Source organism: Myodes glareolus, chromosome 22 (genome assembly GCF_982192425.1).
Source record: "Myodes glareolus chromosome 22, mMyoGla1.1, whole genome shotgun sequence".
Taxonomy (NCBI): domain Eukaryota; kingdom Metazoa; phylum Chordata; class Mammalia; order Rodentia; family Cricetidae; genus Myodes; species Myodes glareolus.
The window spans coordinates 55,790,294-55,803,928 of NC_142047.1; the positions used below are offsets into that span (position 1 = coordinate 55,790,294).

The following is a 13,635-nucleotide window of genomic DNA, read 5'->3' on the forward strand; positions in this document are numbered from 1 at the left end:
GTTTCTAGAGATTCTGGAGAGGTGCCCTGTCTCTGTTGATAGACCCCACTGTTGTGGAACATTAGTTGAGGATGTGTTACATTTGTTTATACCGTGGAACATTTGTTTAATGATACAAAGATGTGTTGCATTCTTTTATGTTACATTTGTTTAACTCTGTGAAGCTGTGTTACTTTGCCTGTCTCAAATACCTGATCAGTCTGATAAAGAACTGAACAGCCAGTCCTAAGGCAGGAGAAAGGGTAGGCGAGATTGGCAGGCAGAGAGAAAAAAATGGGAGGAGAAATCTGGAAAGATCAAAGAGCAAGAGAAGGAAAAGGAGGGAGGGCATCAGGGGCCAGCCACACAGCCAGAACAGAAGAAACGAAAACATATACAAAATAAAGATAAAAGCTCAGCGGCAAAAGAATAAGCCTCCGTGGATTTATTTGGGATCTGGGTGGTGGGTCCCCCTAAGAGTACAGAGTAAAAACAACCAACCACACCCCCACCTACTGCCATTAATTGCTAATTCCTTTTTTATGCCTCTGTATGCACTCACGCTCGTTGGTGTCAGCATGGGTGTCGCCGTGCCTCGGTGCCTATGTTGAGGTCAGATGGCAGCCTCTGCTGTCCGTCTCCTGCCCTGGGACAGGATGTATTGTTCCGCCATTGCTAATTCTTAAACAACAGAAAGAGATGCAGGAGAGATGACTCAGTAGAGTGCTTACCCAGAAAGCATAGAGCCTGAGTTTGGTCCCAGCACCCACGTGAGGAAGGAGTGGCTGTGGCGGCGCACACTTGTGTCCAGCGCTGCAGAGGATACACCGGCCACCTTGGCTGATCTGTAAGCTCAGGACAGCAAAAGGCTCTGCCTCAAAGACCAAAGTGAAAAACCCTAAGGAATGATGTCTGAGGTTGTCCTTAGGTCTCTACATACACGCATATACCTGCATCTGCACACACACACACACACACACACACACACACACACACACACACACACGTGTGCACACACACAAAACATTACTGCCTACTTCCTAGTGGCGAGGGACTGCCATATCCATCCTTTGCAGCTCCCGTTTTCCAATCTTAGATTCTTTGGAGACTTCACTTTGCCTAAACCAAGTCCTTCTTTTTACACTGCCATCCCAGAAGTCCAGGCAAAGCAAAGCGGATGAGCGGCGCCCCCTCTTCTCAGCAGGTGGCTGTACCTCTGCTCTGTCCTGTAGGGCTATCCCAGATGGGATTGTTTCCCTCCCCACAAAGGTCTTTCTTAGAGTAGAGAGAATGTGTTTAGGGAGGACAGTAGACAGACACAGCCAGAATTGTAAACATTTTAATCCCTAAAACAAAGGTGTGTGCAAATGTGCTCATATACAGGAGAGCTTGCTCAGCTTGGAAGACTAGCATGCATTCCTGGGAAGCACGCAGGGGTCCTGGGTGGCCCAGAACTTGAGGGAGGAGCATATCACCCCGAAACTCCCATCCTGGACCAGTGCACCATCAGGTTGTGGTGAATGGTTTGCACTTCCAACTGTGCGAGGGTCATAAAGGAGGAGGCTCTTTGCAATTGGTCCGAACCTGGATGCCTCTGGCCTGCTGATGGTCTCAGGGGCTGTGACTCAGTTCTCTCTCACGGTGACAGTGATGTGTAAAATGCCAATAATGTAGCATGCAGCTGTTCTATTACCAGAGCAGGAAAGAGCCAGTCATGGGCCCTACTCATTCTAGTTGTTTCAAGATATAACATGGCTTTTGTGAGTAATGTCCAACTCTTGTGCAGTGCTTGAGGGAGGAGGCGCAATGTCTTTTCCTGACTCCCACTAGGCGAGTGTTTCCAAGAACCTGAGATAAAGTTACTGTTTTCTAGAATAGCTCTTCTTTTCCCTCAGGAAGAACCATGTGGTTCTGGAGCAGGAGAGAGTCCCCATCTCTCCAACCAGAAATGTGTCCACTATTGCTCATCGGAGGCACTCTGCTGGGAAGCTGTGTCATCCAGGCCCATGTCCTCCTGGCTCGCTCTCCGGCAAAGCATCCCCAGGTTCTCTGCCACAGCCTCTGCCAGCCGTGGGTCTGGAAGCTGCCCTTGCTCTGGGGTGTCAGTGGATTCACATGGCTCAGAGAAGTGCTTCAAAAAGGAGAGAAGCAAAGACAGTTCAGCCTATACTCACTGCCTGCATGGCCCAAGTCACCCCACCCATCCCCGACATCCTAGGAACTGCGGTCCGCGTAGCTGCAGGCTTCAAAGGCAGACTCTTAAGCTGCACAGGATGGACAGGCAGCCTCTGAGGTTAGGATGTGCCACCAAGCTGCATGTCTACATGGCCTCTGAATGTGGGACTTTGTTCAGAAGAGCTGAACGTGCCAAAGGGAGCCCAAGGGAGTTGTCCCATGTTTGCCTGCCTGCCACCCTGAGAGCCCTGGTCGACCCTCTCCACCCAGCCAGCCCTCCCTTGTGCTGATGCTGCTACTGCAGGCTCAACCCAGCAGTTACACAGGAACCTTTGGATTCTGGATGCTCAGAGTCCTGAAGCATCCTTGCTAGAGACAGAAAAGGAAAATTTGCCAGAACCCTTGAAGTTTTCCATAGAGTAAGTTTAGACAGATGGGATGGGAAAGGAATGAGAGTCGTGTTCTTTTATTGAAGGAGAAAACAAAGAAATTAAGTGATGGTTTTACCCTGAAGTTATATTCCAGTATCTTCTCTTTGGCCTGGAAACACAAATCTGCCCAAGTTTTGCCTTAACCCATTGTTTTGTTTTGTTTTGTTTTGTTTCTTTCCTAACAGAGGGAGGGCATACGAGAATTCCTGAGTAGCTGCCTATCTTTCTCTTTCTCACGCATGAACCCCAGCTAGTCTTCTATGTCAGTAGCATGAATTCTGAGCAAGTGGCATTTTATTTGATAGACTCTTTTTAAACTCTGTTTCTGGGATGAACCCACTTGGAAGTGGTTGGTCATCTTTAAAACTGGGAGTCCATGGCAGTTTAACTCCAGTGCCTACTCTTGTCCTTTCTTCTCCCTCAGGCCAGATGGAAAGGAAGGAATCCTGCTTCCATAGAGAGGGCAAGGGGAGGCTTCTCCCCATTCCTGGGCTTCTGGATTATGGAAATAATTATGTTGGGGTACCTGTGGGACTTGTGACCCAAAGGCTAGGGATACTCTTTGTCTGCTATAAATCAACCTACCCTGGAAGAAGGCAAAAGTGTTTGACAGGTGGATGGGATCCCCAGGCCCTCTGATGCCTCCTGCCTGTCTCCCATGCTGGGGCAGTCCTTACCCGAGCAGCATGGCTAGCGGCCCTCGCGGAAGGACCCATCACAATGTTGACGCTGCTGGATGACTGGGTGTCACTGGTGTTGCCTCCCTCTGCAGCCGAGAGTCCAGAGATGACAAGCGCGCTGGAGAAACTCCTTTTGCCAAAGAGGAAGCTGAGAGTAGAGCTGGTTGAAGAGCCCAGGCTAGACCGAATGAGTGCCTCAGCCCGCTCCCGGACACTCAGGTGACCCGTGGTGGTGACGGGAGGTGGTTGCGAGTGCAGGGACGCAGCCGAGTTGTGCAAGGAAAGCCGGCTTCCTGAAGGCCTCTGGGCCAGCTCGTGCACAGAGCTGGACATCTGAAGGAAGGCTTGGTGGCTCTCTACAATGGGACCTGAGGAGCTCAGAGTAGGTGGCCTCTGGCTTATTGCCGAGTGTGCCAGGACAGACTGGCTTCTGCCCTTCCTTCTGCCTGTAAGAGAGCAGAGTACCTGGTCGAACCCTGAAAGAAGTACTTTATAAATATAGGGGTAGGGTGGTCTCTTCCCATTGTGATCCATCAGTGAGGTCAACACCCTCTTGAACCAATCCCTCCTTACAGCCGCATCTTGGGATGGTGGGCTTAGCTCCTCTATGCCAGTTTCCATGACTGAGCTTACCTCCCTTGACTGTCCCACCCTGGCTTCGCATTTGGGGCCACAGCTTCAAGACATGAACTTCTGAAAACATTTCCAATACAAATCATCAGAATGCTTTTATGTGTATAATTTAATTTTGGGAGACCACAGAAGCAATGTAGGTACATCACAAGACCTTATTCAATTATTTTAAATATATCTTTTAATTATTGTGTTCAGTGGAATGTTTTTCTGTGTATGTGTATCCTCTTTCTTTCTCTCTCTCTCTCTCTCCCTCCCTCGGTGTGTGTGTGTGTGTGTGTGTGTGTTTGCACAAGCACTTCAGTGCTGTGCCCTAGGAGACCAAAAGTGTCAGATGCCCTGGAGCTGAACCTAGAGGCAGTTGTAAGCTACCTGATGTAGGAATGAAACTCTGGTCCTCTGTGAAAGCAGTACGTGCCCTTAACCACCAAGCTATCTGTCTTAGGGTTTCTATTGCTGTGAAGACACACCATGGCCACAGCAGCTCTTGTAAAGGAAAACATTTAATTGGAGTGGCTCACAGTTTCAGAGGTTCAGTCCATTATCTTCATGTCAGGACATGGCAGTGTGCAGGCAGACATGGTGCTGGAAAAGGAGCTGAGAGCGCTACATCTTGACCCACGAGCAACAGGAAGCAAACTAAGCATAGCTTGAACATAAGAGACTTCAAAGGTCACCTCCACAGTGACACACTTCCTCCAACAAGGCCACACCTACTCTCACAAAGCCACACCTCCCAATAGGGCCACTCCCTATAAGCTTATGGGGCCAATTACATTCAAACTACCACATCATTCCTCCGGATTAATGAAATCTTTTTAATGTTGTATATGGCCATTGTCCTTAGCTGTCCAGGAAACCAATACCAAACCAAGGGAGGGAAATGCTTGCTGGGGCTCAATAATACAATAAGACAGTTGGGTAGCATCTCAAAGCAATAGACAGAAGAGTCTAAAGTCTAACATTGAAATGACAGACTTGGGAGGGGCAGCAAATACCAGTTACCCTGAGTTGATCACTTCCCAAAGTAGGCACACATCAGAGTTTCACTCTGTACCTCATTAATATGGGGCAATTAAGAAATAAAACATTTTTAGATCTTAAACACAGAGCATTATTGCCACAGGTGGCCACATATACCAATATCTCTGTGGTGTGTGGGTACCTGCTCTGTCTGTGCCCAAGAAAGTCAAGTCCTCCCAGAGAGACTGGAACTGGGTGGAGGCTGGCTGTACAACCTAGGCCCCTCACTGACATAACTTTGGACACAGTCATGGTGGTGTGCTCGTTCCCAAAGGACTTTCATTAGTGATCTTCATGGGTTTCCTCTACTTATAGGTTGTGAAAATGGGAGTCTCAGATTGAGGCGCTGCGTGATGTACCCAGAACTGGTTCTGGCCTCTCTAGACTGAGTGAGGGGCCTGCAGCATCTCTGTCTTGGGCACAGGGGAATGAATAGCCTTGGGCTTGAAGGTTCCTGTTAAGAAGTCAGTCAGATATAAGGGGGATTCCCGAAGGAATCAACATTATGAGCAAGGGTAGTGGCTTGTTTATTTGGAATCTGAAAAGGCCAAACTTCTGTGATTTCTAAAGCTAATCTCTGTCCCAAACCCTCCGCAGCCAACCACCCACAAGTCTGTTCTCTGCCTGCACTAGGCAGGGCCTTCTGCCGATCCCAAGAACAAAGGGAGAGGGGCTACAGAACATCAAAAGGGAGCTAGCTGTCCAGAGTCCGTGCAAGACAAGGGACCGCCCCAGTGCTGAAGCTTCAGCCAGTCTCTGTGTGCGCATGCGTGTGCACACGTGTGTGCCTCTGTGTGTGGAGGCCAGAGGCTGACGTTAGGTGTCATCCTCTTTGTTCACTATTCTGTGTGTTCTGATCATGCTTCCTCACTGAACCTGGAGCTGCAAAGGAAGCTGTGAGCCCCAGGGAGTGCTGGGATGACGGGCTGCTGATGCGCACGGCTTTTACGTGGGTGCTGAGGATCTGAACTCAGGTCCCCGGGCTTGTGCAGCGAGCGTTGTTCAGACTGAACCGTCTCCTCTTTACACCTCAGATATTCTATTCTTTCAGGATTCTGCTGCTCCTTTTTTTTTTCAATTTTAATTTTACAAATTAAACAGCAGCAAGCAAGCTGTGCTGAAATCATCTGTGCTGCTCAGTCTCATTAATTTACAATTAACTTATTTTTTCCAACGACCGCATTATCAAATCTGAGCATTTCTAGGGAAAACCTTCAGACCTGGATGGAAACATAATGAAATTTATGCTCCTTGATTCATTATTTTTTCTTTGTCTTTGATCGCTAGCTGGATTGCTAGGTTGTGGTGTGAGTCCTTAGTGATATAAGATAGCAACCCTTCTCTCTGGTGTGGGATTCAGACCAGTGATGGGCTTCTATCCACCTGTGTAAGTAGGTCACCAGCTCACTCCTAGGCCAGCTCTCCTTGCTGTGACATTTACTGTTTGGTACTGAGATGACTGTGGGTTGTTGGGAGCTTTGTGAGGTTGGCACGTGGAGCTCCTGGCAATGGGTATGAGTGTGAAATACCCAGCAAGCCAGCAGTGGCTGCTCAGTGTGGTGGCCTGGGGTGGCCTGCTTCTTAGGACTCTGGACAGACACCGGGCCTCTGGGATTCTGGCAAAGTATCAGAACTGGAATGAATGACAGGAACCAGGCAAGGAGCAAAGACAGGGTGGGGCAGGCATGGGGGATGAGCTCAGTCACGGGAAGTGGTACACGGGAGGGAGCCCTGCCAATCAGGAGTGGGGCACACTCACTACTGCTGAGTGACTCCCTTTATTCGCCCTTCCCGCAGGTAGGTCCCCTACCCTTGAGTGACCTCGTGCCTACCTATCACATGACAACTAGCTCTTGTGGTTTGCATGGCAACTGCCTCCCCTAAGCTCATGTGTGACATCCAGGTGGCTGCGCTGTCTTAGGAGACTGTGAAACCTTTGGGCGCTGGCGCCTTCTGGGAAGAAGTGTGTTATTGTAGCCCCGCCATGCTTCCTTCTGCGCACAGCCTGCTACAGGGCTGACCAAATGCAGAATTCCATCTGCAGGCTGAGCCTGCATCAGCCGCCATGCCTTCCCCACCATAATGGACTCTATCCAGAGTTAGTCACGTAGGCTGCTCTGTGAAGACCATGAACTTGTGACATGGGGGTGACAAAGAGAGCCATAGCCAGCAGCTCTCCTTTCTTTGAACGGGAGGGGAATGTCTCCTCTCTTCTCCCAGGCTGCTGGGCACGGGCTCTGCTTGGGTGTCTTGCTCAGGTGCCGTGCCTGCTCCCTTGGCACATCGTTTTGTTAGGATAGGGAGGGGTCTGGGCTATCTACTGTGTTCCTGTCTCCGTTCCTGCCCGCAGTAGGGAAAGGACTGCCTCAGAAGGAATATAGCGTCAGCTCTACCCACCAGAAGGAAGATCACTGGAAAGTGGGGCCCTTGCCAGCCAGGGGACAGGACGAGGCTGAGGCCAGTAGCGATGTAGTCAGAGGTACAGAAGGAAGGCTGGGAGTGTGCAAGTGTCCTGAGGTTCACTGCTCTCGGGATAGGACCGGGTCGCAGCTGAAGGGAGGTCACAGTGAGTAGATCAGAGGCTCACGGGCTGTGCTTCCTCATCTGAATACCAGGCTGGCTGCTTACTAACTGGGTACCTTGGGGCAATGCCTTTTTTGTGCTCCTGTGTCTCCATGTGGGAAGGGAAGACGGAGCACCCCAAAGGGCCTAGAGTCACGGAGAATGTAAAGGAGCCTGTGTAAGTACAGCCTTTATGGGATGCTCCAAGAGCAACAGTGTACAAACAGCCTTGGCAACAGGAGCATTGGTCACACAGGATGTGGCATGAACCAGGAAGCACTACAAGCTAGGTCAGGGCCAGGAGACCCTCAGCCCAGGACGGATTAGGTTCAGGGGCTGGGAGCCCAGGCACTGAGGTATTTTGCCAGCATGCCTCCTTCACTTAGAAGTTCAGAGCTAGGCTAGACTTGGTAGAAGAATTTTAAGAAGCAATAATGAAAAACCAAGGCCTGGTTTAGCTTTCCAAATATCTTGCACCAACACAGGCCCTCGGCGTCCCTGTACCTCCCACCTGAGGGTCCGGCGATAAGTGCCAGGGACTCCACTGCCACAGCCTGGGTCTCCAGCAAAGCATGATCTGAATTCCTGGCCTCCCGCTCTGCTCTGACCGGGGTACTGCTCCACAGAAGGCGCTCACCAGGACGGGGCCTGCCGGGCCTCTGGCACACTCTGACCCCTCTAGCCTCACTCTGGCTGGATCTGTCAGCAGCAAGGACAGGAAAGAGCAGGTGCTCACATCCTCTCCCATCTGGAAGGTCACCTGCGTGTCCTTGAAGCATGTTTAGTCCATCATATCAGAGGCTAGGGGAGCAATGAGGACCACAGGCCTCAGGTGCTATGCTGGGCTGAGGCGGGCAGTAGCTGGCGGGTGGGTGGGTGGGTGGAGCTGGGTTCGCTTCTGAGCAGCTGGCTGCAGTCCCTTGCACTTGCCTTCTACCCACCCCTGCTCACCTGCTTCTCTCTGTGCTCTCAATCACCCACCTACTCATCTTCCTGCTATCGATCGTCTGCCTCCTCTCTGTAGTCCCCACCTCACTTTCCTCATTTGTACACCTATTATGTATCTGTCTGTTTGTCTATCTGTCTATCTATCTATCTATCTATCTATCTATCTATCTATCTATCTACATCTATCATCTATTTCTATTTATAAATGTAGCTATTACCTATCATCTCTCTATATATACACATATATAACATATATGTGTGTAAATATAAAATTTCCTTAGCTATCTAATATATTCTGATCGTCTATTGACGTATATACCATCTAGATTACCTATGATCTGTAATATTTATCTATCTACCTGCTACCATGGCAACTATCTCAATCTAAGTATTTATCATCTATCTATCTATCTGCCTGCCTGCCTGCTTATCTATCTGTCTATCTATCTATCTATCTATCTATCTATCTATCTATCTATCTATCTATCTATCTAATCATCTATTACCATTATATATTTACCTACTATCTGTTATCTACCTATTATTGTGACAATCATATATCTATGATCTTCCCAATCATCTGTCTATCATCTATTATCTATCCATCAATTATTTAATGAATTATCTATTCATGATTCAGTCACCACCCTACCCCCAGTGAACCAGTCACATTGATATAATCTTGCATTTTGTCTCCCTAACCCCACCTTGCTCCGGAGGTAGGCACTGCCCTCCCGGCCCCTCTGGTGCGGAACCGCAGGGGAAGCATGCTCACAGGTGCTTATTAAATGCTTTCAGAAGCTAAAGAAAGAGAAGCTGAGGGCAAAGGACAGAAACACTGGCAGGAGGCCCAGGGCAGAGCCATGGAGCATCAGCAACCAGGCCAGAGCCTTTGTCTCTCCAGGCTGTGTCTTCTGTGAGCCCTTGTCCCCCCATTTCCTGGCCAACAGCAGAGCCTTGTCCATCTGGTATAGTGTATTTCATGGTTAGGAGAAGTAGGGTTTTAAGGTTTAGATTCAGCTCATCCCTTCCTCTGCTTACTCTGTGTGTATCCTTCCACCCGCATTCTCTCTGCCTTGCAATGCTGTCACAGAGCGTGTGGGAAGAAGCAGAGGGCAGCCTCCTGACAGAGAAGGACAACACAGAGGTCTGTGGCTACAACGTGACACACCCAGGATGCCTATGGTGGAACAGCACTGAGAGGGACAGACAGACGGAACAGAGTATCGGACAGTCAGGAAGACATACATCAAATGACTGCCAAAGGTAAAGAACCCACGGATAGATGAATGGGCAGAGCTGGACCCAGCCAGCCGGAGGGTATGACGAGTAAATCTCTTCCAGCGCCACAGCCACTGCTGACCCTAAGTTCCTTGATGGCAGCCAAGAGGCCCTGGAGATTAGAAAGTACATTCTGTGATATTGGACCTACAGCCCTGGGCACACTCACCTGTCCTGTGACCCCCTCCACGGGGTGAGGCCCATTGCTGGGTGCCTCCTTTCCTGGGTTGTTCTGAGCTGCTGTCCCGGCTTTCTCCATTGGGGGCATTCCCGCCACCTGCTGCTGGTCCTGCTCCACCATCCACATCTTCAATGTTGCCACCGCTCCTCTGGCCCACACTGCAGTCCTTTCTCATCCTGTGGGAGGGACAGGAACGTCAGGGTCTCATGCACACATCTCTCGTACAATCCCAGGCCACACAGTGACATCAGTTAAGGACAGTGATCGCATAAGATGGTGTCACCACGTGGTGTGTAGCTGGCTGGCTTTGCACAGCTCTGGTTCTGCAGGTTGGATTCCCATAGCAAGTGCCACCTAACTTACCCTGCCTATCCCCGCTAGCCATGAATGAACTGGGTGGAAGGGCACTCCCTCCAGGGGGACAGCGCCCCGGGAGTGCACGTGAGAAAGGGGCTCATTGTCTAATAAGCAAATAAGCATGCCAGGATGAGGAAGCATCAGGCCGAACCTTCCATGGGAACCCATCAGGAGTGCTACCATGCCCAAGTGATGCTCAGAATACCCCGGCAACCAGAGACTCCTTACTGCAGAAGGCAGAAGGCAACACTGAGTGACAGGCCTGAAGGTTCAGGCCTGCTTCTCTCTGCAGCCAGCGACAGCTGCGCTTGCTGGGCAGTGCAAGCCTGAGGACCTGAAGACAGCCTGCGGAGCCCATGTCTAAACACCGGGTACGGTGGTGTGCACGTGCGGTCTCAGTGCTGGAGAGGTGGAGGTGGGCAGGTCCCTGGAGTTCACGGGGCAGCCGGTCTAGCCTAATTGGTGGGTTCAGGGCCAGTGAGAGGCCTTGTCTTAGATGCTGGCAAGATGGAAAGAAGGGATTCTACAAAGTTGTCTTCTCCTTTCCACATGTGTGGGTATGCCTCAACTCTCTCTCTCTCTCTCTCTCTCTCTCTCTCTCTCTCTCTTTCTTTCTCTCTCTCTCTCTCTCTCTCTCTCTCTCACACACACACACACACACACACACACACACACACACAATGGTGAGTGACACCTGAAGAATAAGAATGATACCCAAGGTTGTCCTCTGGTCTCTATACTTACCTGTACACAGGCACAGTCTCTCTCTCTCTCTCTCTCTCTCTCTCTCTCTCTCTCTCTCTCTCATACACACACACACACACACACACACACACACACACACACACATACACACACACTGGCATACACATAACATACACACAAACAAAATAAAATAAATAAAAGCACCCTCTATCCCTCAAACCAATTAGAGGACAGACATGACCTGGACCTGAGAGTGGGGAACGTGGCCGTGTATATGACACTCCCCATTGATTCTCTCACATGACCTGTCGAGGGTCAGTTGGGCACAGCAGGTCGGCTCGTCTAAGACAACAGTGACCATAATCATCATGCCCCCGAGAGCTCAGCTCCACACGCTCCTCCCTAGTGCCCAGGCAGAGGCCTCTGGGAAGTCCTACCTTAGCCACCTGGTCTGAAACCACGTCCTCATACGGTCCAGTGTGACAGGCCCACCCCAGACGCTTTGCAGCTGCTTGTGGGTTCCCAGGTAGGACGTGGTCAGTGGGGAGACATACATGGGGTACCCCAGCGGCTGATCGCAGGAGGAGTTGATGAGATTACGCAGCACCTGCTTGTTGTTCTGGATGCTTCCACGTTCTGGGTTGCGGTTGCGCAGGAAGATGAGCTCCTGCTGCTGCCCTGCCCAGAGTCCCCTCACGCACTCCTTGTTCACCTGCAGGGGTGGGAGCGCGGAGAAGTCCAGGGGTCCCGGCCCTCATGCAGGCAGGGGTGGGAGCGCGGAGAAGTCCAGGGGTCCCGGCCCTCATGCAGGCAGGGGTGGGAGCGCGGAGAAGTCCAGGGGTCCCGGCCCTCATGCAGGCAGGGGTGGGAGCGCGGAGAAGTCCAGGGGTCCCGGCCCTCATGCAGGCAGGGGTGGGAGCGCGGAGAAGTCCAGGGGTCCCAGCCCTCATGCAGGCAGGGGTGGGAGCGCGGAGAAGTCCAGGGGTCCCTGCCATCAGTTGGGATTTAACCCACGGAGAGTGAGTGTGGTTCTGGGAGAGTCTGGGGGTATAACTACTTGGCTGAGGGCCCTTTTCTCACTCCTGAAAATGTTGTCATTCTCATGGGGGAAACTTAGGAAAAAGAAAAAGGAAGTAAGATTTTTCTTTTAGCCCTATGCAAAGAGAGGTCGCGGGCAGGAGGGCTCTTCAACCCAGGAGCGGGCAATCCAAGAAAAGTAGGCATGTCCAACCTGCAGCCCATGGACCACATGTCCTAAATCATAAATTACTTAAAACATTAAGATACTTAAAAACAAAACAAAACCGTGTTGTGAGTTTGGTAGATCCTCCCCACACGCTGGTTCTCTCAGGAGGGCACCACAAGGGCTCCACGGCTTTCAGGCTGCCTCTCTGGTGCCTCCGGCTGCTGGCTAGCACTCCTGACTTAGGGACCAGTAGTGCCAACTGCCTTCTCTGTCTTCTTGTTCCCCTTTGGAGATCAGGGCACGTGACCTACCTTGATGACCTTGAAGCTCAGGAAACCCCTGTGGAGCATGATGACTTTGTATTCGTCAGCACCCTCGTCCACCACGTGCCTCAGGGTCAGCAGCTCCTCCTTGTTGGACAGCACCGCACCCCTCCAGGCTGGGTCTCCCTCGTGGCAGATCACGACTTTCTTCTCGAAGGACTGGATGGCCTCATAGAGAACGGCCGGATCTTCATACTCATCCGGGCAGGTGAACTGGTCCTGGTAGGGAGAGCCCAGGTGGGCTCAGTGAGGCCAGAGCTGCTGGTTCTGGGCAAGGGCAGAGGGGGACTTGCGGTGGCCTCTGGGGCCACGTGCTTGCCTCATTTCCCTGCTCCCCACTGTACCCTCGTCACTGAATCTTGAGCTGGGCACTGAGGGCATCTCAACTCATTGTCCCTAACCAGGTGGAGCGTGCCCAGGAAAGAGCTGCGTCTCTCAGGCCTCTGTGACATTTAGGTCAGCTCCCCTCTTTCTAGTGAACCTCCTCCTCTATGCTCCTGGGGGAGATGGCCATTAGCCAATGTCAGGTTTATTCAGACCACCCACTGTTTCCAAAGCTAGCGTTGGATGATTTCTGAGGCTTTCCAGAAAAAAGGTACCAGATTTTTTTTTTGGGGGGGGGTGTTTGTTGTTGTTGCTGTTTTGGTTTGGTTTGGTTTTGGTTTTTCGAGAAAGGGTTTCTCTGTGTAATTGTCCTAGCTGTTTTAGAACTTGCTTTGTAGACCAGGCTGGCCTCGAACTCACAGAGATCCGCCTGCCTCTGCCTCCCCAGTACCGGGATTAAAGGTGTACACCCTCACCACCTAGCTCAAAGACTATATTCTTATTACTTCATTTCTGTGGCTTTCTTTTTGAGACAAGGTCTTATTCTGTAGTTGAGGATGACATAGAATAATTTACCATTCTAATTATTATTTGAGCATGTAATATACATCAGAAGGAGATGGAGTCTGCATTATTGACTTTCTCCTTTGATGTGTTCACTGTGTGTGACTGCATATGTAGAGGACAGAGGGTCACCTTAGGTGTCCTCCTTGGTCGCTAGCCACATTCTTTTGGTTGTTGTTGTTTTGAGATAGGGTCTTTCATTGATCCTAGTGGTCACCAGCCTGGCTAGATTGCTGGCTAGTGACCCTCAAAGAGCCTCTTGTCTTTCTGTTCTCAGCATTGG

General features: G+C 50.8%; 1 protein-coding gene across 1 annotated transcript in view; it reads right to left on the minus strand.

Moving 5' to 3' along the window:
• Positions 1-1,302: 1,302 nt before the first annotated feature.
• Positions 1,303-13,635, minus strand: part of Pcnx2 (pecanex 2) — a 149,321-nt gene continuing 136,988 nt past the window's right edge. Inside the window, exons 30-34 of the mRNA XM_087900604.1 lie at positions 12,453-12,683; positions 11,393-11,667; positions 9,882-10,069; positions 3,263-3,711; positions 1,303-2,110 (exon numbers count right to left, since the gene is read on the minus strand). Coding sequence (XP_087756730.1) covers positions 1,937-2,110; positions 3,263-3,711; positions 9,882-10,069; positions 11,393-11,667; positions 12,453-12,683 — 1,317 coding nt within the window. The 3' untranslated portion in view covers positions 1,303-1,936. The remainder of the gene's footprint in view (positions 2,111-3,262; positions 3,712-9,881; positions 10,070-11,392; positions 11,668-12,452; positions 12,684-13,635) is intronic.